Source organism: Carcharodon carcharias, chromosome 19 (assembly GCF_017639515.1).
Source record: "Carcharodon carcharias isolate sCarCar2 chromosome 19, sCarCar2.pri, whole genome shotgun sequence".
NCBI lineage: Eukaryota > Metazoa > Chordata > Chondrichthyes > Lamniformes > Lamnidae > Carcharodon > Carcharodon carcharias.
The window spans coordinates 110,021,222-110,043,926 of NC_054485.1; the positions used below are offsets into that span (position 1 = coordinate 110,021,222).

Consider the following 22,705-nt stretch of genomic DNA (forward strand, 5'->3'; position numbering starts at 1 on the left):
TTTTCCATTGTATTACTAGATTTTTTAAATTTCACCCCTCCTAACCATAATCCTTTCACCCCACCAATTTTATTCGTAATATAAGCACATTGCTTAGAATCTCCCAGTTAGGTGCAAGATTTTATTGATTCTTTTGAATGGTTTATTCAACAAATGCAAATTGCACTTCACCTTTTAACTTCCTTATGTTTATTGAATTAACATCTCAAAACTACTTTACATAATTACACTCAAGCTAACTGCTAATCCAATTAAGCCAGATACACACATAGACACAGACCCTACTACAATTCCAATTTAAAAATAATTTCCAGTAACATTATAGACATTGCTATCTCTTCATGACACCCTTACCCAGCCCACACTGAAACAGGCTCGACCTCCCAATCCATCGCCTGATGCCAATGTTATCAGATCTCAACTCCAGTTTAACCCATAGAGAGGTGAGTGTACTCACTCCAGTCATCCCACACACACTCAGCAGAGAGGACTTGGGACTGGGCCCTCGAACCTCAGATACCATTGCTCTGCTTGCCCAGCAGGCTCCAGCACACTGATCACTCTGATTCAGCATAAAGTGCTTGGATCTAAAAACAGAAAGGGCTAAGGTTGGAACCTCCCCAACCCCACTCTCAAAAGGCAGGTTCACTGGGATTATTTTAACCTAACTCACTAGTCAGTAAACTGACAGGAGCGGGTGTGATGCTGGTTGTACAGCCCGTGCAGTTTTAATCCATAGAGAGTGATATTAGGTGGGTGTAAAATTAAGGTTCCAACCAATCCCATGGGATTCCCACCTGACGAGTCTGGTTAAAAGCAGTCTAAGTATCGTATCTGTTAAGTGGAGAATGATCATACCGACGAAGGCACACTGCGGACAATACTGACCTGCAAGAAGTAAAACACACATATAATCAAGTTTTGTCAGTTTATATGTTTTATTTTGTAATATCAATGGAGTGAAATTGTAACTAACTGAACGAAAGGGTTGAACTACAATAAAGTTAGAATCAGAGAAAATGTGCAGTCAATTTTTTACAGAAAACAGGGAAAGCGATACACATTGACAAGAGGAATTCTTGCTATAATTAACAGCCAAACATAGACAATTTGAAATGGATACTCTGAGCTGTGACTTTGCTACAGGAAGCAAGGATGTTTTGAAATACAGTCCCCACCACTTACACCATCCACACTTATCATAAGCACCCGCCACATCAGGCAAATCATGTGAAGTGTCCAACATTACCTCAATTGTAAAAGCACAGTTTATAACATATTAAATGCACCAGCTATTTGGAGCAGAATGATAAATACTTTGCACCATGTTAATCCCCTATTTTTAACTGATTTACAAAGCTCTGCTGTATTCAGCCAAAGTCAGGCCTACACCAGCTTTTTGCACCAGATTAAAGTGTGATTGCCTTCACTGTGAGAATTTTCATATTTGGTGCAATGGCTAACAATTATGAGAGGCATTTGCTAAGGATAGATTTCTATTATTCTGCATCAAGCCTATCTTTTTTGAAGAAATAATTATGTTGGTTACATCAACCAGTACATGTTTCACCTTAGCAGAGATATACAGAGAGAATGTTTCCTCTTGTGGGGAAGAGCATAACTAAAGACTATCAATGTAAGATAGTCACCAGGAAATCCAATAGGGAATTCAGGAGAAACTTCGTTACCCAGAGAATGGTGAGAATGTGGAACTTGTTACTACAGGGAGTGGCTGGAGTGAATAGTGTAGGTGTATTTCAGAGGGAAACTAGACAAGGATATGAGGGACAAGGGAATAAAGGGTTACGATGATGGATTTGGATGAGGAAAGATGGGAGGAGGCTCAAGTGGAGTATAAACACTGGCACAGACTGGTTGAGCCAAATTTCCTGTTTATGTGAAGTATATGTAATCCTATGTAAAACATAGGTCACCACTCAGCCTACTTTTTTCAGGAGAGAAGAGACCCATCCTGTCAATCCTTTCCTGATATGTATACCCTCACATTTCTGGGATTGTCTTTGTAAATCTACACTGAACCCTCTCCAGTGTCTCTATATCCTTGTTATAATATGGTGGTCAGAGCTGTGATCTAACCAAGGTTTGATACAGGCTCAGCAGAACTTCCCTCCTTTTCAATTCTATTCCTCTAGAAATAAAGCCTAGTGCTTTGTTTGACTGTTTTTTCCCAGCAGTATGAAGATGAAGCAAGTTCTATTAAGGCCATGTGATCGGGTTTACACCCCCCCATAATGCTCCCGCACACCCACCCACCAATCGTCAGATAATTACTAGCCAACCAGTGTCGGCTAAATCCTATTCCAAGAAATCCTGTGTCAGAACTGTACCTACCCTGAAACAGCGGGGTTATGCACTTGAAGATTATTTCTTGGCCAACAGTTTCAAGGTTTTGTGCGATGAATAAGCATTAACCATAGTTTCTAGAAAGCTCTGAGCTATCCTAGCAATCCTTTCATATTTAGAGATTGAGTCATCAGATTCATGTTGCCCCTTTAGTGCCTTGATCTGTTCCTCCATCATCTCAGCTTTCATTGTAAACTCCTTCTCTGCTAGTTCCTTCTGTTCTCTCAATTTGCTTTCCAGTGCTATCTTCTGCTCCCTCTGCAAGTTCTCTTTCTCTTCTTCCATCTTTAGCTTCAGGTGTTTGACACTCTCTTGATGAAACATCCTCTCGTTGTCCCTCATCTTCTCCAGGGTTTTCACTGCCTCTTCCTGTGCCTTTGTCTCTTGTTTGGCCTCAGTGACTCTCTGCTGCTCAGCTGCAAAAGTAGAAAAGAAACTCATCAATATTGACATTTACATGCCATTGTGAATATGCATACTTATAGGTAGACAAACACTCACACACATACACACACACACACACACACACACATACACACACACGCATATGAATACACAGACAGGGTAGATTTTTCCGCTCTGGTGACGAAAGGTGGAATTTTATGGCCCCTCCTATCAGCGGGATCTTCCATTCCATTCCAGCCTGGGTCAGTGCCAACTGAGCCCCAGCCCAAGAACACGATGATAACATCAAGATGAGGATCCTGAGGATGTACAGTCATCATAGCGTTCACCCGCACCCTCCACCAGCATAAAGACTTAACTAGGTAGAACTTAGTTGCAGAGTAGGCTCGGGGTCACAATCTGGTGAGCACAGGACAGATTCTGGTGCACAGTAGGCGGAGACAGGGACATTCAAGGTCTCTGACACGTGGAGGACTGCTGGAGGCAAGGATGCTGCGGAGTCCCAGTCAGATGATGAGCCTCTGGACTCCCTCCTAAGTTGGAACTGGAACAACAGACACGGGGACATCAGGCAGGGTCGTCAGGTGTAGTCAACAGATTGCAATGGATGATGGAGGAGTCTGCCCATGTTCAGTCTGAGGTTATTGTGCTTACATGCCAGCGATCTGAGCTCAACATTGGTAGAATGGCGACCGCCATGGAGACCTTGGTCCAGGACATTGAGCCTCATGTGCGCCAGGAGTTCTACTCCGTTGCTGTAGGCATAGCTGGCATCCATCAGTGGTTAAGCAACAGGGGGACAGGACACCTCAACGCTGATGCACCTTCTCCTCAAAGACCCAGCCAGAGGCCCTCAGCCACCCAAATGGACAAGGACCAGCAGCTAGACACCCTGAGGCCATCTACCCAGGTGACTCCGAGAGTGTCCAGCCGATCCCAATCCCCTCTGCCTGTGACCCCATCAGCTACGGCTCCACAGACCAAGGAGAGTGCCTCAGCCCCACAGTAGGAGTAGGTCAGCCCCTCCACGAACCGGCCCTCCAGAGGACGCAAGCCAAGGTCATGAAGACAACAGGGTGTAGCAGTCAACAGGCTGGCTCCACCTCTGCTGTGGATGCCGGAGATGCACCAAGATAGTTGAGTTAGGAAACATAAGAAATAATAGGAGCACAAAGGTTGCCTGGGTGTTCACAATCTGTATGGAGTTTGCATAAATGTAAATAGATTTCCACTCATTCCACTCCGCACCTTGTGTATGCCTCTTCTATCTGATGATATGCCTTGTGGTCATTCGAGTGTCACAGGTCCCCCTCCCCATCCTTGAAGATGCCCCATCATGTACCTCAGCTCTTTGGTGTGTCGAGCCATCTCATAACAGTTTCTGTCCATTCTCTGCTCAATATCAACATCAGTGAAGCGTCAGCCTCAAAGCACTTTGTGCTTAGCCAAGGTATCTCTGAGTTCAGCTTCAGAGGTTCATCTGCTGTTGAGCCATGAGTGTAGAACCTGGAAGCTGCTTTAGTCCCCCGATGCTTCTGTATTGTAGAGTGCTCAGTGTGTATTCTAGATGATGAAATGCTGGTGCACATGGTGACTGGGCATCTTTCATTGTCCTGCCTGTACTTTCTGTCAGCCTTGAGTGTGCTTTACCTGTGAACCCAAACTCTGAGCTCTTATGTACTCCTGTCTGCCTTCAATGTTAGGTCACGTCCGCATGTTCATGTGTACATCACCCCAAGATTAGTGCCAAACCTTCCCATCTCTACGTTCTTCAGCTTTCAACCTCACTGGCACATGTTGGTTCTTGTGTTTCCTGCTAGATGGTTAAAAGCTTGCGACCTAGGAGTTGTGTACAGAGGCTGCAGTTGGCTGACATGGGGCTTGGGAAGAGACAGCGCTGGAGCATAAGGTCTGGTTAGCATCTCCTGACATTAGCCCTCTCCCAGCTCTCAGATGGGCAATCGGGATAGTTATTTGCAACTGCAATAACATCAGTATACCTGCTTTGTGTGTGCAGATGTTAGACCGTTGGGGTGAAAATGTGTAGCCTCAAAATGGGATCAGAGTGAGGCTGCAATATATCTGATGACGTTTAGCTATTAGTATCCTTTTTCACCAGGGCCCTCCGTGTTGGGTCCACTTTACCACCTTCGGTGCTATCCCCCTCATCTCAATGCATCAGTTCAATCTCTGAATGAGTAGTTACACTCTAGCGTCACAATATGCACATCCTTGGATGGTAAGGGCAGCCTCGGGAGCATGTGGCCTTTCTGATAATAACTGCAATAGGCAGTTTTGTCAGCACAGTTGAGTGGGTGCAGCCTCTTCAAGTATCTCACCAACATTGCACTGCCTATGGCAGCCTACGAGAGGCTGCAGCAACACTGCAATCCTCAGTGCACTCCTGGCAGTATGCCTGCAGTGTGGCAAGGTGCCTCACGGAGGTCAATCTTCACTCAGTGGATATCACCTTCATGTGTGAGGTCGATTCCAATTCCAAACTGCGCTTTTTCCCCATTGCCAATCATTCATGCAAGTCAAGTGTTGGTGCCTCCTCATCTCACTCAGTCCCCAGAATCAGGACACAGTCATCTGTAACTCTCAGTGAAGGATGTGAGGCTGCAGTTCACCTCACTTTTCAATGGACCTCGAAAACTTCAGGAGCTGGATATCTGCCTGCCACTCATGAGCATCTCTCCGTGTGGAGTCTCCCAATTTCCCCTGATGCCATGCTGTGGCGTTTGTGCTCCCCAAAATGCTGACACCCTGTCCAGCCCTTAAGGGCCCAAATCGCTGGTAATAAAGGACACACATCAGATGTACTGCAGCCTCGCTCTGGTCCCATTTTGGGGCTAAACATTTCATCCCAACAGTCTCACATCTGCACACACAAAGCAGGCAGACTGATGCCATGTTAGCTGTGAATAACCATCTCGATTGCCCATCTGAGAGCAGGGGCAGGGCTAATGTCATGAGATGCTAACCAGCTCTTATGCTCCAGCACTGTCTCCTGTGAGCCACCTACAGCCTCTGCACACAACTCCTAAGGCAGTGGCGTAGTGGTATTGTACCCGGACGAGTAATCCAGACACTCCGGGTAATCCAAACACCACCACGGCAAATGGTGAAATTTGGATTTAATAAAAATCTGCAATTTAAAAGTCTGATGATGACCATGAAACCATTGCCGGTTGTTGTAAAAACCCATCTGGTTCACTAATGTCCTTTAGGGAAGGGAACCTGCCGCCCTTACCCAGTCTGGCTTACGTGTGACTCCAAACCCACAGCAAGCCACTCAGTTGTATCAAACCACTAAAAAGGAACGGAATATGACAGACCACCCGGCATCGATCTAGGCACTGGAAATTACAACAACAACCTCAGCCCGGTCAACCCTGCAAAGTCCTCTTTACTAACATCTGGGGGCTAGTGCCAACATGGGGAGAGCTGTCCCACAGATTAGTCAGGCAACAGCCTGACACAGTCATACTCATGGAATCATATCTTACAGATAATGTCCCAGACACCACCATCACCATCCCTGGGCCTGTCCTGCCGGTGGTGGCATGTTGGAATCCGGTTGGGAGGGAGTTGCCCTAGGAATCCTCAACATCAGGCATCAGGTCAAATGTAGGCAAGGAAACTTCCTGCTGATTACCATGTACTGACCCGCCTCAACTGATGAATCAGTGCTCCTCCATGTTAAACACCACTTGGAGGAAGTACTGAGGGTGGCAAGGGCACAGAATGTACTCTGGGTGGGAGACGTCAATGTCCATCACCAAGAGTGGCTCAGTAACATCAGCACAGACCGAGCTGGCCGAGTCCTAAAGGACATAGCTGCTAGACTGGGTCTGCGGCAGGTGGTGAGGGAACCAACAAGAGGGAAAAACATCCTTGACCTCATCCTCACCAACCTGCCTGCTGCAGATGCATCTGTCCATGACAGTGTCGGTTGGAGTGACCACTGCACAGTCATTGTGGAGACAAAGTCCCACCTTGAGCTCAAGGGCACCCTCCATCCTGTTGTGTGGCACTACCACCGTGCTAAATGGGATAGACTTTGAACAGATCTAGCAGCTAAAGACTGGGCATCCATGAGGCGCTGTGGGCCATCAGCAGCAGCAGAATTGTACTTGAACACAATCTGTAACCTCATGGCCCAGCATATCCCCCACTCTACCATTACCATCAAGCCTGGTTCAATGAAGAGTGCAGGAGAGCATGTCAGGAGCAGCATCAGGCCTACCTAAAAATGAGGTGTCAATCTGGTGAAGCTACAACACAGGACTACTTGCGTGCCGAACAGCATAAGCAGCAAGTGATAGACAGAGCTAAGCGATCCCACAACCAACGGATCGGATCTAAGCTCTGCAGTCCTGCCACATCCAGTCAATTATACAACTCACTGGAGGAGGAGGTTCCACAAACATCCCCATCCTCAATGATGGGGGAGCCCAGCACATCAGTGCAAAAGGAAACCTGCTGTCCTTAACCTGGTCTGGCCTACATGTGACTCCAAACCCACAGCAAGCCACTCAGTTGCATCAAACCGCTAAGATGTCTCAAGGGAATGGAATGTGGCGGACCACCAGGCTGAAAGGTTCAGAGGTCTTAGGGCCACTAAGCATCTGCACCTCAGCCTGTGACCCTTTTTCAATTGGTTCTTTCTGATACCTGGGATTTCCCATGAGTGGGACAAAGGGTCTTTGCAATGGCTCCAATTGGAGTTATACTCTCGCTTTAAGGTGCGGCATTCCCTGAATTGATATTCGACTGTTCCTAACATGTCCCAGCTGTGCCTTCCACTCCATTTGGAAAAGCAGGAATTAGCCAACCCACAAGTGCAGTAGCTGACTCCTCCCACAGGCCTTGAGAGACCTCCCCTTCAGCAAAGATTCGGCTGGGCAAATAGTGCAGTTGACATTCTACCACCAGACCAGCTGCTCACCAGCCACCCAGCCCCAACACCCATGACCGTGGGAATCCCAATTTCACAGTGACCGACAGAGACCACCCTCCCCACTGCGGGACGATCGAGTGACTTTACATTACCTCTTACCCATCTACAGGCTGTAGATGCCTCCCTCTGACTGTAACTGTTCTATCTGCAGCCCAGTATGAAGCCAGAAACCCCCAGGACTGATGTGAGGCAGTGACCAATCCCTGCGCACACTGTACTGGACACGACTGACACAGGACTGACAAACCCCCACCCCACACCCCCTTCCTGGACTGGGACAAGGAGGGTCATTCCAAGCTCAGCCCTCTAAAGTGTGGCACTGAGCCACAGGACTGCCTATGCCTTCTGGCCCCAACTGATTTCCCTCTCTCCCCTCTCATGTGTCTGTGTGCACTTTCCACACTTTTGCCTCCTCCCCCAGTCAAGCCTTTGTCCTCCAGCCTCTTCCACACCACCCCCCCACCCCCCCCCCCCCACCCCGGCAAGCTGCACACACATATAGATACACACGCACACACACACACACACGAGATACACATGCATACATAGATACACACGCACACATAGATACACAAGCATAGATACACACGCACACATAGATACACGTGCACACGTAGATACACACGCACACATAGATACACACGCATAGATACACACGCACACATAGATACACGTGCACACATAGATACACACACACCCATATAGATACACACGCACACATAGATACACACGCACACATAGATACACACGCATAGATACACACGCACACATAGATACACGTGCACACATAGATACACACACACCCATATAGATAAACACGCACACATAGATACACACACACATAGATACACATGCACACATAGATACACACGCACACACACACATAGATACACATACACACACACAGATACAGACACACACATAGATACACACACACATAGATACACACGTACACATAGATACACACGCACACATAGATACACATGCACACACACATAGATACACACACACACACATGGATACACACACACACATAGATACAGACACACACATAGATACACACGTACACATAGATACACACGCACACATAGATACACATACACACATAGATACAGACGCAGATATAGATACACACACACATAGATACACACGTACACATAGATACACACGCACACACATAGATACACACACACATATAGATACACACACACACACACATAGATACACACGCACACATAGATATACACACATAGATACACACACACATAGATACACACACACACACACACATAGATATACACACACATAGATACACACACATAGATACACGTGCGCACATAGATACACACACACACAGATACACATAGATATACACACACACACACACACACATAGAGAAACACACACACATAGATAAGCACTCACACATAGATACACACACACACATAGATACACACATAGATACACACACATGCACACATAGATACACACACACGCACACACACATAGATACACAAACAAGCACAAATACACAAGCACACAAACACAAAGAGACGCACACACACACACACACACACATACATACAGCCATACACACACAAACATACACACACATAGATACACACACATACATAAATACACACACATAAACACACACACGCACACAAACGCATAGATACGCACACACACACAGACACAAACACATATGTACACACACACATACACAGATATACACACACATATATACACACAGGTACACACACACAGGTATACACACACACACAGATGCACGTACACACACAGACATACAAACACATACATTCATACACACACATAGTGCACACAAACATACACACATACACACACGCACACTTACACGGTGCCACAATGAAGGAAAATTGTGACTAATGTAAAGTCACTCGATATCACTTGAGTGATATCAACTGGTAATATCACCAACTAACCAAAAACATACTGGACTGTTTAAAGGGGATCCTTTTTAAAAGACAATAATGATGGCCACCATGGGTCATCTGATGTCTGAACTTGGAAATGAGATAGAGAAAACTGTTTTAAAGCGCAAGGACACCTTTCAAGATTTTTAAAAAATTCATTTGTGGGGTGTGAACTTTGTTGGCTAGGCCAGCATTTATTGCCCTTATTCAGAGGGCATTTTTAAGAGTCAACCACATTGCTGTGGGTCTGGAGTCACATGTAGGCCAGACCGGGTAAGGCCGGCAGATTTCCTTCCCTAAAGGACATTAGTGAACCAGATGGGTTTTTGTGACCATCAACAAAGGTTTCACAGTCATCATTAGACTTTTAATTCCAGATGTTTATTGAATTCAAACTGCACCTTCTGCTGTGGTGGGATTCAAACCCAGGTCCCCAGAGCATTACCCTGGTTCTCTGGATTACCTTACCAGTCCAGTGACAATAAACAATGCCAAAGCAAACAAGACCCCACCAAGGAATTGTGAAGCCAGTTAGACATTTTTTGGTAATCTACAGACATCTACAAGGTACAAGTCAGGAGTGTGATGGAATACTCCCCACTTGCCTGGATGAGTGCAGCTTCCACAACACTCAAGAAGCTTGACACCATCCAGGACAAAGCAGCCCCGCTTGATTGGCACCACATCCACAAACATTCACTCCCTCCACCACCGATGCACAGTAGCATCAGTGTGTACTATACACAAGATGCACTGCAGGAATTCACCAAGGCTTCCTAGACAGCACCTTCCAAATCCACAACACTACCATCTATAAGGACAAAGGCAACAGATAGATGGGAACTCCACCACCTGGAAATTCCCCTCTAAGCCACTTACCATCCTGACTTGGAAATATATCGCTGTTCCTTCATTGTCACTGGGTCAAAATCCTGGAACTCCTTTACTAACAGCACTGTGGGTGTACCTGCACCGCATGGACTACAGCGGTTCAAGAAGGCAGCTCACCACCACCTTCTCAAGGGCAGTTACGGATGGGCAATAAATGCTGGCCCAGCCAGCAAAGCCCACATCCCATGAATGAATTTTGAATAATGCACATGCACAGACACACACAGACATACAGAGGCACACACAACGCAAACACACACACAGACACATGTACGCACGGAGGAACTAACACATAAGACATAGGAGCTGGGGTAGCCCCCATTAGGCCCCCTGAGCCTGCAACGGCTGATTGGTGATCTCAGTTATACTTTCCTGCCCAATCCCCATATTCCTTGATATCCCTAGAATCCATCTCAGCCTTGAAGATACTCAATGACTGAGCATCTACAGCCTCAGAGATTCATAATACTCTGAATAAGGAACTTTCTCCTCATCTCAGTCTTAAATTATCAATCCTTTAGTTGCTCCCTCATTTGCGATTCTCCCATCAGGTGAAACACCCTCTCAGAATCTACCCTTCTTCAGAATCTTACATGTTTCAGTGAGAGTGCCTCTCATTCTTCTAAACTCCAGAGTATAGGTTCACTCTACTCAACCTCCCATCATTGGACAATCCTTTCATCCCCTGTGCTGTATGATCCTATGATCCTAATGCTATTGATGCTGCTCCTGCTATTGCTCCTACCATTGGGATAGATCCCATCATTACTGTTACTGCTGGTATTGCTACTGCTAAAGCTACTGATTATTGTGAATGCTACAACTACTACTGCATTGCTGCTATGGCTGATACTACTGATGCTGCTGGTACTAGATGTAACTAATGCAATGCTACTCGTATTATTACTAGTACTGCACACATTTATGTAGTGTCTTTAACAATGTCCCAGGCTGTTTAAAGAATAAATAACCTGGACAATGAATCAAAGAAGGAGATAACTTCCTCCTCACTGTCTAATGCTCCCTCCTGTAAAGTACATGTGTGTAAATGTTGAAGGTGAACATGACTGGGTTCAGCTCTGATACTCTCTACGGTTAAGATGATTCTGATGAAGGGTTTGCAACTGAAATATTAACCCAGTTACTATGTACAATTTACATTAATAATTTGGATAAAGGGACTAAGTGTTTTGTGGATTCAAAAGCAAGTTGTGAGGAGGACACAAAGAGTCTGCTAAGAGATATAGGTAGGTTCAGTCAATGGGCAAAAACTTGGCCAATGGAGTAAATTGTGGGAAAATGTGAGACTGTCCGCTTTGGCAGGAAGAATAGGAAAACAGAATATTATTTGAATGGACAGAGACTGCTGAATGCTGCAGTACAGAGGGATCTGGGTGTCCTTGTGCATGAATCACAAAAATTTAACATGCAGGTCCAGCAAGTAATTAGGAAGGCAAATGTAGGGAAGTTTTGCTATAACTACAGGGTATTGTTGCGACTGCATCAAGAGTACTGTGTCCAGTTTTGTTCTCCTTACTTAAGGAGAGATATATTTGCAATGGAAGCAGTTCAGAGAAGGTCCACAGGCAGATTCCTGGGACAAAGGATTTGTCTTATGAGGAAAGGTAGACCAGGTTGGGTCTATACGCATTGCAGTTAAGAAGCATGAGAAGTGATCTTATTGAAATAAAATGTTTCTGAGGGGGGAGATTGGTAGGGTAGATGCTGACAAGATGTTTCCTCTCATGGAGGAATCTAAAACTAGGGGACAGAGTTTTTAATCCCATTTAAGGTAGAGAAGAGAAGGAATATCTTCACTCTGATGTTCATTAGACTTTGGAATTCTCTTCCCCAGAAAGCAGTGGGGGCTGGATCACTGAATATATTCAAGGCTGAGTTACACAAATTTTTGACTGACAAGATAGTCAAGGGTTTTGGAGGATAGGGAGGAAAGTGGTGTTAAGGCCACAATCAGATCAGCTGTGATCCAATTGAATGGTGGAGCAGACTCGAGGGGCTGAATGGCCTAGTCCTGCTCCTATTTTTTATGCACCTACATTTTTACCTTCTCATTCTGTGTTAAGCTGTCGTGCACTTCAAGCATTGCTAATCTTCACATTGTCATTAAATCTACTGCCTTTCCATCTCTCTCTTATACAGCTGCAGCTCCTGTGCATTAAATTCCTTTGCACTTAAGCCTTTTATTCCTTCCACCAACAAAAGTTACTGGAACTAGCTTACCTGCCAGTTCCCTATCCTTGTCTGTCAGCATCCTGTCGGCCTGCAGCACGGAGTCAGCTTCCGGAGTTTTGCGTTTCATGAACTTGTTCAAGGCGTCTTCGGCCTGTGGGAGTGGGGGATTTAAAATACAATTAAAGAAATAGCTGGAAGGCAAATACATTTGGGCAGGACTTCACACTGCTTTAACACTGACAAAAAGACATGTTGGTGCAGGAGTGCTCACTGACTTATTACTGAGAATTAAATCCGTTATACATGTTGGAGCAGGAGTGCTCTAGTCCATTACTCTGTAAACCTGTTGTACCGTTGGGGGCAGGAGTGCTCTAGTCCATTACTCTGTAAACCTGTTGTACCGTTGGGGGCAGGAGTGCTCTAGTCCATTACTCTGTAAACCTGTTGTACCGTTGGGGGCAGGAGTGCTCTAGTCCATTACTCTGTAAACCTGTTGTACCGTTGGGGGCAGGAGTGCTCTAGTCCATTACTCTGTAAACCTGTTGTACCGTTGGGGGCAGGAGTGCTCTAGTCCATTACTCTGTAAACCTGTTGTACCGTTGGGGGCAGGAGTGCTCTAGTCCATTACTCTGTAAACCTGTTGTACCGTTGGGGGCAGGAGTGCTCTAGTCCATTACTCTGTAAACCTGTTGTACCGTTGGGGGCAGGAGTGCTCTAGTCCATTACTCTGTAAACCTGTTGTACCGTTGGGGGCAGGAGTGCTCTAGTCCATTACTCTGTAAACCTGTTGTACCGTTGGGGGGCAGGAGTGCTCTAGTCCATTACTCTGTAAACCTGTTGTACCGTTGGGGGCAGGAGTGCTCTAGTCCATTACTCTGTAAACCTGTTGTACCGTTGGGGGCAGGAGTGCTCTAGTCCATTACTCTGTAAACCTGTTGTACCGTTGGGGGCAGGAGTGCTCTAGTCCATTACTCTGTAAACCTGTTGTACCGTTGGGGCAGGAGTGCTCTAGTCCATTACTCTGTAAACCTGTTGTACCGTTGGGGGCAGGAGTGCTCTAGTCCATTACTCTGTAAACCTGTTGTACCGTTGGGGGCAGGAGTGCTCTAGTCCATTACTCTGTAAACCTGTTGTACCGTTGGGGGCAGGAGTGCTCTAGTCCATTACTCTGTAAACCTGTTGTACCGTTGGGGGCAGGAGTGCTCTAGTCCATTACTCTGTAAACCTGTTGTACCGTTGGGGGCAGGAGTGCTCTAGTCCATTACTCTGTAAACCTGTTGTACCGTTGGGGGCAGGAGTGCTCTAGTCCATTACTCTGTAAACCTGTTGTACCGTTGGGGGCAGGAGTGCTCTAGTCCATTACTCTGTAAACCTGTTGTACCGTTGGGGCAGGAGTGCTCTAGTCCATTACTCTGTAAACCTGTTGTACCGTTGGGGGCAGGAGTGCTCTAGTCCATTACTCTGTAAACCTGTTGTACCGTTGGGGGCAGGAGTGCTCTAGTCCATTACTCTGTAAACCTGTTGTACCGTTGGGGGCAGGAGTGCTCTAGTCCATTACTCTGTAAACCTGTTGTACCGTTGGGGGCAGGAGTGCTCTAGTCCATTACTCTGTAAACCTGTTGTACCGTTGGGGGCAGGAGTGCTCTAGTCCATTACTCTGTAAACCTGTTGTACCGTTGGGGGCAGGAGTGCTCTAGTCCATTACTCTGTAAACATGTTGTACCGTTGGGGGCAGGAGTGCTCTAGTCCATTACTCTGTAAACCTGTTGTACCGTTGGGGGCAGGAGTGCTCTAGTCCATTACTCTGTAAACCTGTTGTACCGTTGGGGGCAGGAGTGCTCTAGTCCATTACTCTGTAAACCTGTTGTACCGTTGGGGGCAGGAGTGCTCTAGTCCATTACTCTGTAAACCTGTTGTACCGTTGGGGGCAGGAGTGCTCTAGTCCATTACTCTGTAAACCTGTTGTACCGTTGGGGGCAGGAGTGCTCTAGTCCATTACTCTGTAAACCTGTTGTACCCGTTGGGGGCCAGGAGTGCTTAGTCCATTACTCTGTAAAGCTGTTTGTACCGTTGGGGGCAGGAGTGCTCTAGTCCAATACTCTGTAAACCTGTTGTACCGTAGGCGGGCAGGAGAGCTCTAGTCCATTACTCTGTAAACCTGTTGTACGTTGGGGGCAGGAGTGCTCTAGTCCCAATACTCTGTAAAGCTGTTGTCCCTACCGTTGGGGGGCAGGAGTGCTCTCGTCCAATACTCTGTAACTGTTGGTAACGTTGGGGGCAGGAGTGCTCTAGTCCATTGCTCCTGTAAACCTGTTGTACCGTTGGGGGCAGGAGGTGCTCTAGTCCATTACTCTGTAAAGCTGTTGTACGTTTGGGGGCAGGAGATGCTCTAGTCCATACTCTGTAAAACCTGTTGTACCGTTGGGGTCAGGAGTGCTCTAGTCCAAACTCTGTAACCTGTTAGTACGCTGAGTGCTCTAGGTCCATTACTCTGTAACCCTGTTGTACCGATGGGGGCAGGAGTGCTCAAGGTCCATTACTCTGTAAACCTGTATGTACAGTTGGGGCAGGAGTGCTCTCGTGCCATTACTCTGTAAACTGTTGTACCGTTGGGGGCAGGAGTGCTCTAGTCCATTACTCTGTAAACCTGTTGTACCGTTGGGGGCAGGAGTGCTCTAGTCCATTACTCTGTAAACCTGTTGTACCGTTGGGGGCAGGAGTGCTCTAGTCCATTACTCTGTAACCTGTTGTACCGTTGGGGGCAGGAAGTGCTCTAGTCCATTACTCTGTAAACCTGTTGTACCGTTGGGGGCAGGAGTGCTCTAGTCCATTACTCTGTAAACCTGTTGTACCGTTGGGGGCAGGAGTGCTCTAGTCCATTACTCTGTAAACCTGTTGTACCGTTGGGGCAGGAGTGCCTCTAGTCCATTACTCTGTAAACTGTTGTACCGTTGGGGCAGGAAGTGCTCTAGTCCATTACTCTGTAAACCTGTTGTACCGTTGGGGGCAGGAGTGCTCTAGTCCATTACTCTGTAAACCTGTTGTACCGTTGGGGGCAGGAGTGCTCTAGTCATTACTCTGTAAACCTCGTTTGTACCGTTGGGGGCAGAGTGCTCTAGTCCAATACTTGTAAAGCTGTTGTACCGTTGGGGGCAGGAGTGCTCTAGCCATTACTCTGTAAACCTGTTGTACCGTTGGGGCAGGAGTGCTCTAGGTCCATTGACTCTGTAAAGCCTTGTTGTACCGTTTGGGGGCAGGAGTGCGCTAGTCCATTACCTGTACCTTTCGTGGGGCAGGAGTGCTCTAGTCATTCTTACCTGTTGTACCGTTGGGTGCAGGAGTGCTCTAGTCCATTACTCGTGATACCTGTTTGAACCGTTGGGGCAGGAGTGCTCTAGTCCATTACTCTGTAAACCTGTTGTACCGTTGGGGCAGGAGTGCTCTAGTCCATTACTCTGTAGAACCTGTTGTTACCGTTGGGGGCAGGAGTGCTCTAGTCATTACTCTGTAAACCTGTTGTACCGTTGGGGGCAGGAGTGCGTCTAGTCCATTACTCTTGTAAACCTGTTGTACCGTTGGGGGCAGGAGTGCTCTAGTCATTACTCTGTAAACCAGGTTGTACCGTTGGGGGCAGGAGTGCTCTAGTACATTACTTCTGTAAACCTGTTGTATACCGTTGGGGGCAGGAGTGCTCTAGTCCATTACTCTGTAAACCTGTTGTACCGTTGGGGGCAGGAGTGCTCTAGTCCATTACTCTGTAAACCTGTTGTACCGTGTGGGGGCAGGAGTGCTCTAGTCCATTACTCTGTAAACCTGTTGTACCGTTGGGGGCAGGAGTGCTCTAGTCCATTACTCTGTAAACCTGTTGTACCGTTGGGGGCAGGAGTGCTCTAGTCCATTACTCTGTAAACCTGTTGTACCGTTGGGGGCAGGAGTGCTCTAGTCCATTACTCTGTAAACCTGTTGTACCGTTGGGGGCAGGAGTGCTCTAGTCCATTACTCTGTAAACCTGTTGTACCGTTGGGGGCAGGAGGTGCTCTAGTCCATTACTCTGTAAACCTGTTGTACCGTTGGGGGGCAGGAGTGCTCTAGTCCATTACTCTGTAAACCTGGTTGTACCGTTGGGGGCAGGAGTGCTCTAGTCCATTACTCTGTAAACCTGTTGTACCGTTGGGGGCAGGAGTGCTCTAGTCCATTACTCTGTAACCTGTTGTACCGTTGGGGGCAGGAGTGCTCTAGTCCATTACTCTGTAAACCTGTTGTACCGTTGGGGGCAGGAGTGCTCTAGTCCATTACTCTGTAAACCTGTTGTACCGTTGGGGGCAGGAGTGCTCTAGTCCATTACTCTGTAAACCTGTTGTACCGTTGGGGGCAGGAGTGCTCTAGTCCATTACTCTGTAAACCTGTTGTACCGTTGGGGGCAGGAGTGCTCTAGTCCATTACTCTGTAAACCTGTTGTACCGTTGGGGGCAGGAGTGCTCTAGTCCATTACTCTGTAAACCTGTTGTACCGTTGGGGGCAGGAGTGCTCTAGTCCATTACTCTGTAAAACCTGTTGTACCGTTGGGGGCAGGAGTGCTCTAGTCCATTACTCTGTAAACCTGTTGTACCGTTGGGGGCAGGAGTGCTCTAGTCCATTACTCTGTAAACCTGTTGTACCGTTGGGGGCAGGAGTGCTCTAGTCCATTACTCTGTAAACCTGTTGTACCGTTGGGGGCAGGAGTGCTCTAGTCCATTACTCTGTAAACCTGTTGTACCGTTGGGGGCAGGAGTGCTCTAGTCCATTACTCTGTAAACCTGTTGTACCGTTGGGGGCAGGAGTGCTCTAGTCCATTACTCTGTAAACCTGTTGTACCGTTGGGGGCAGGAGTGCTCTAGTCCATTACTCTGTAAACCTGTTGTACCGTTGGGGGCAGGAGTGCTCTAGTCCATTACTCTGTAAACCTGTTGTACCGTTGGGGGCAGGAGTGCTCTAGTCCATTACTCTGTAAACCTGTTGTACCGTTGGGGGCAGGAGTGCTCTAGGTCCATTACTCTGTAAACCCTGTTGTACCGTTGGGGGCAGGGAGTGCTCTAGTCCATTACTCTGTAAACCTGTTGTACCGTTGGGGGCAGGAGTGCTCTAGTCCATTACTCTGTAAACCTGTTGTACCGTTGGGGGCAGGAGTGCTCTAGTCCATTACTCTGTAAACCTGTTGTACCGTTGGGGGCAGGAGTGCTCTAGTCCATTACTCTGTAAACCTGTTGTACCGTTGGGGGCAGGAGTGCTCTAGTCCATTACTCTGTAAACCTGTTGTACCGTTGGGGGCAGGAGTGCTCTAGTCCATTACTCTGTAAACCTGTTGTACCGTTGGGGGCAGGAGTGCTCTAGTCCATTACTCTGTAAACCTGTTGTACCGTTGGGGGCAGGAGTGCTCTAGTCCATTACTCTGTAAACCTGTTGTACCGTTGGGGGCAGGAGTGCTCTAGTCCATTACTCTGTAAACCTGTTGTACCGTTGGGGGCAGGAGTGCTCTAGTCCATTACTCTGTAAACCTGTTGTACCGTTGGGGGCAGGAGTGCTCTAGTCCATTACTCTGTAAACCTGTTGTACCGTTGGGGGCAGGAGTGCTCTAGTCCATTACTCTGTAAACCTGTTGTACCGTTGGGGGCAGGAGTGCTCTAGTCCATTACTCTGTAAACCTGTTGTACCGTTGGGGGCAGGAGTGCTCTAGTCCATTACTCTGTAAACCTGTTGTACCGTTGGGGGCAGGAGTGCTCTAGTCCATTACTCTGTAAACCTGTTGTACCGTTGGGGGCAGGAGTGCTCTAGTCCATTACTCTGTAAACCTGTTGTACCGTTGGGGGCAGGAGTGCTCTAGTCCATTACTCTGTAAACCTGTTGTACCGTTGGGGGCAGGAGTGCTCTAGTCCATTACTCTGTAAACCTGTTGTACCGTTGGGGGCAGGAGTGCTCTAGTCCATTACTCTGTAAACCTGTTGTACCGTTGGGGGCAGGAGTGCTCTAGTCCATTACTCTGTAAACCTGTTGTACCGTTGGGGGCAGGAGTGCTCTAGTCCATTACTCTGTAAACCTGTTGTACCGTTGGGGGCAGGAGTGCTCTAGTCCATTACTCTGTAAACCTGTTGTACCGTTGGGGGCAGGAGTGCTCTAGTCCATTACTCTGTAAACCTGTTGTACCGTTGGGGGCAGGAGTGCTCTAGTCCATTACTCTGTAAACCTGTTGTACCGTTGGGGGCAGGAGTGCTCTAGTCCATTACTCTGTAAACCTGTTGTACCGTTGGGGGCAGGAGTGCTCTAGTCCATTACTCTGTAAACCTGTTGTACCGTTGGGGGCAGGAGTGCTCTAGTCCATTACTCTGTAAACCTGTTGTACCGTTGGGGGCAGGAGTGCTCTAGTCCATTACTCTGTAAACCTGTTGTACCGTTGGGGGCAGGAGTGCTCTAGTCCATTACTCTGTAAACCTGTTGTACCGTTGGGGGCAGGAGTGCTCTAGTCCATTACTCTGTAAACCTGTTGTACCGTTGGGGGCAGGAGTGCTCTAGTCCATTACTCTGTAAACCTGTTGTACCGTTGGGGGCAGGAGTGCTCTAGTCCATTACTCTGTAAACCTGTTGTACCGTTGGGGGCAGGAGTGCTCTAGTCCATTACTCTGTAAACCTGTTGTACCGTTGGGGGCAGGAGTGCTCTAGTCCATTACTCTGTAAAGCCTGTTGTACCGTTGGGGCAGGAAGTGCTCTAGTCCATTACTCTGTAAAGCCTGTTGTACCGTTGGGGGCAGGAGTGCTTCTAGTCCATTACCTCTGTAAAGCTGTTGTACCGTTGGGGGCAGGAGTGCTCTAGTCATTACTCTGTAAACCTGTTGTAACCGTTGGGGCAGGAGTGCTCTAGTCATACTCTGTAAACCTGTTGTACCGTTGGGGGCAGGAGTGCTCTAGTCCATTACTCTGTAAATCTGTTGTACCGTTGGGGGCAGGAGAGCTCTAGTCCATTACTCTGTAAAACCGGTTGTACCGTTGGGGGCAGGAGTGCTCTAGTCCATTACTCTGTAAACTGTTGTACCGTTGGGGGCAGGAGTGCTCTAGTCCATTACTCTGTAAACCTGTTGTACCGTTGGGGGCAGGAGTGCTCTAGTCATTACTCTGTAAACCCTGTTGTACCGTTGGGGGCAGGAGTGCTCTAGTCCATTACTCTGTAAACCTGTTGTACCGTTGGGGGCAGGAGTGCTCTAGTCCATTACTCTGTAAACCTGTTGTACCGTTGGGGGCAGGAGTGCTCTAGTCCATTACTCTGTAAACCTGTTGTACCGTTGGGGGCAGGAGTGCTCTAGTCCATTACTCTGTAAACCTGTTGTACCGTTGGGGGCAGGAGTGCTCTAGTCCATTACTCTGTAAACCTGTTGTACCGTTGGGGGCAGGAGTGCTCTAGTCCATTACTCTGTAAACCTGTTGTACCGTTGGGGGCAGGAGTGCTCTAGTCCATTACTCTGTAAACCTGTTGTACCGTTGGGGGCAGGAGTGCTCTAGTCCATTACTCTGTAAACCTGTTGTACCGTTGGGGGCAGGAGTGCTCTAGTCCATTACTCTGTAAACCTGTTGTACCGTTGGGGGCAGGAGTGCTCTAGTCCATTACTCTGTAAACCTGTTGTACCGTTGGGGGCAGGAGTGCTCTAGTCCATTACTCTGTAAACCTGTTGTACCGTTGGGGGCAGGAGTGCTCTAGTCCATTACTCTGTAAACCTGTTGTACCGTTGGGGGCAGGAGTGCTCTAGTCCATTACTCTGTAAACCTGTTGTACCGTTGGGGGCAGGAGTGCTCTAGTCCATTACTCTGTAAACCTGTTGTACCGTTGGGGGCAGGAGTGCTCTAGTCCATTACTCTGTAAACCTGTTGTACCGTTGGGGGCAGGAGTGCTCTAGTCCATTACTCTGTAAACCTGTTGTACCGTTGGGGGCAGGAGTGCTCTAGTCCATTACTCTGTAAACCTGTTGTACCGTTGGGGGCAGGAGTGCTCTAGTCCATTACTCTGTAAACCTGTTGTACCGTTGGGGGCAGGAGTGCTCTAGTCCATTACTCTGTAAACCTGTTGTACCGTTGGGGGCAGGAGTGCTCTAGTCCATTACTCTGTAAACCTGTTGTACCGTTGGGGGCAGGAGTGCTCTAGTCCATTACTCTGTAAACCTGTTGTACCGTTGGGGGCAGGAGTGCTCTAGTCCATTACTCTGTAAACCTGTTGTACCGTTGGGGGCAGGAGTGCTCTAGTCCATTACTCTGTAAACCTGTTGTACCGTTGGGGGCAGGAGTGCTCTAGTCCATTACTCTGTAAACCTGTTGTACCGTTGGGGGCAGGAGTGCTCTAGTCCATTACTCTGTAAACCTGTTGTACCGTTGGGGGCAGGAGTGCTCTAGTCCATTACTCTGTAAACCTGTTGTACCGTTGGGGGCAGGAGTGCTCTAGTCCATTACTCTGTAAACCTGTTGTACCGTTGGGGGCAGGAGTGCTCTAGTCCATTACTCTGTAAACCTGTTGTACCGTTGGGGGCAGGAGTGCTCTAGTCCATTACTCTGTAAACCTGTTGTACCGTTGGGGGCAGGAGTGCTCTAGTCCATTACTCTGTAAACCTGTTGTACCGTTGGGGGCAGGAGTGCTCTAGTCCATTACTCTGTAAACCTGTTGTACCGTTGGGGGCAGGAGTGCTCTAGTCCATTACTCTGTAAACCTGTTGTATACCGTTGGGGGCAGGGAGGTGCTCTAGTCCAGTTACTCTGTAAACCTGTTGTTACCGTTGGGAGGCAGGAGTGCTCTAGTCCATTTACTCTGTAAACCTGTTGTTTTACCGTGGGGGCAGGAAGTGCTCTAGTCATTACCTCTGTTAACCTGTTGTACCGTTGGGGCAGGAGTGATCTAGTCCATTACTCGGTAATAACTGTTGTTCGTTTTGGGCGGCAGGAGTGCTCTAGTCCATTTCTCTGGTAAACCTGTTGTTACCGTTGGGGGCAGGAGTGCATGTGCTCTAGTCCATTACTCTGTAAACCTGTTGTACGTTGGTGGGCAGGAGTGCTCTAGTCCATTACTATTGTATAACATGTTGTTCCGTTGGGGGCAGGAGTTGCCTCTAGTTCCATTACTCTGTGATAATGTTGTACCGTTGGGGGCAGGCAGTGCTCTAGTTCCATTACTCTGTAAAACTGTTCTGTACCGTCTGGGGGCAGGAGTGCTCTAGTCCATTACTCTGTAAAGATGTTGTACCGTTGGGGGCAGGAGTGCTCTAGTCAAATTACTCTGTAAACCTGTTGTACCGTTGGGGGCAGGAGTGCTCTAGTCCATTACTCTGTAAACCTGTTGTACCGTTGGGGGCAGGAGTGCTCTAGTCCATTACTCTGTAAACCTGTTGTACCGTTGGGGGCAGGAGTGCTCTAGTCCATTACTCTGTAAACCTGTTGTACCGTTGGGGGCAGGAGTGCTCTAGTCCATTACTCTGTAAACCTGTTGTACCGTTGGGGGCAGGAGTGCTCTAGTCCATTACTCTGTAAACCTGTTGTACCGTTGGGGGCAGGAGTGCTCTAGTCCATTACTCTGTAAACCTGTTGTACCGTTGGGGGCAGGAGTGCTCTAGTCCATTACTCTGTAAACCTGTTGTACCGTTGGGGGCAGGAGTGCTCTAGTCCATTACTCTGTAAACCTGTTGTACCGTTGGGGGCAGGAGTGCTCTAGTCCATTACTCTGTAAACCTGTTGTACCGTTGGGGGCAGGAGTGCTCTAGTCCATTACTCTGTAAACCTGTTGTACCGTTGGGGGCAGGAGTGCTCTAGTCCATTACTCTGTAAACCTGTTGTACCGTTGGGGGCAGGAGTGCTCTAGTCCATTACTCTGTAAACCTGTTGTACCGTTGGGGGCAGGAGTGCTCTAGTCCATTACTCTGTAAACCTGTTG

At 47.8% G+C, this 22,705-nt stretch overlaps 1 protein-coding gene across 1 annotated transcript in view; it reads right to left on the reverse strand.

Moving 5' to 3' along the window:
* Positions 1-919: 919 nt before the first annotated feature.
* The window catches only part of LOC121291712 (guanylate-binding protein 1-like), a 51,879-nt gene continuing 30,093 nt past the window's right edge, over positions 920-22,705 (reverse strand). Inside the window, exons 9-10 of the mRNA XM_041213205.1 lie at positions 12,820-12,922; positions 920-2,780 (exon numbers count right to left, since the gene is read on the reverse strand). Of these exons, the coding sequence (XP_041069139.1) occupies positions 2,383-2,780; positions 12,820-12,922 (501 nt within the window). The 3' untranslated portion in view covers positions 920-2,382. The remainder of the gene's footprint in view (positions 2,781-12,819; positions 12,923-22,705) is intronic.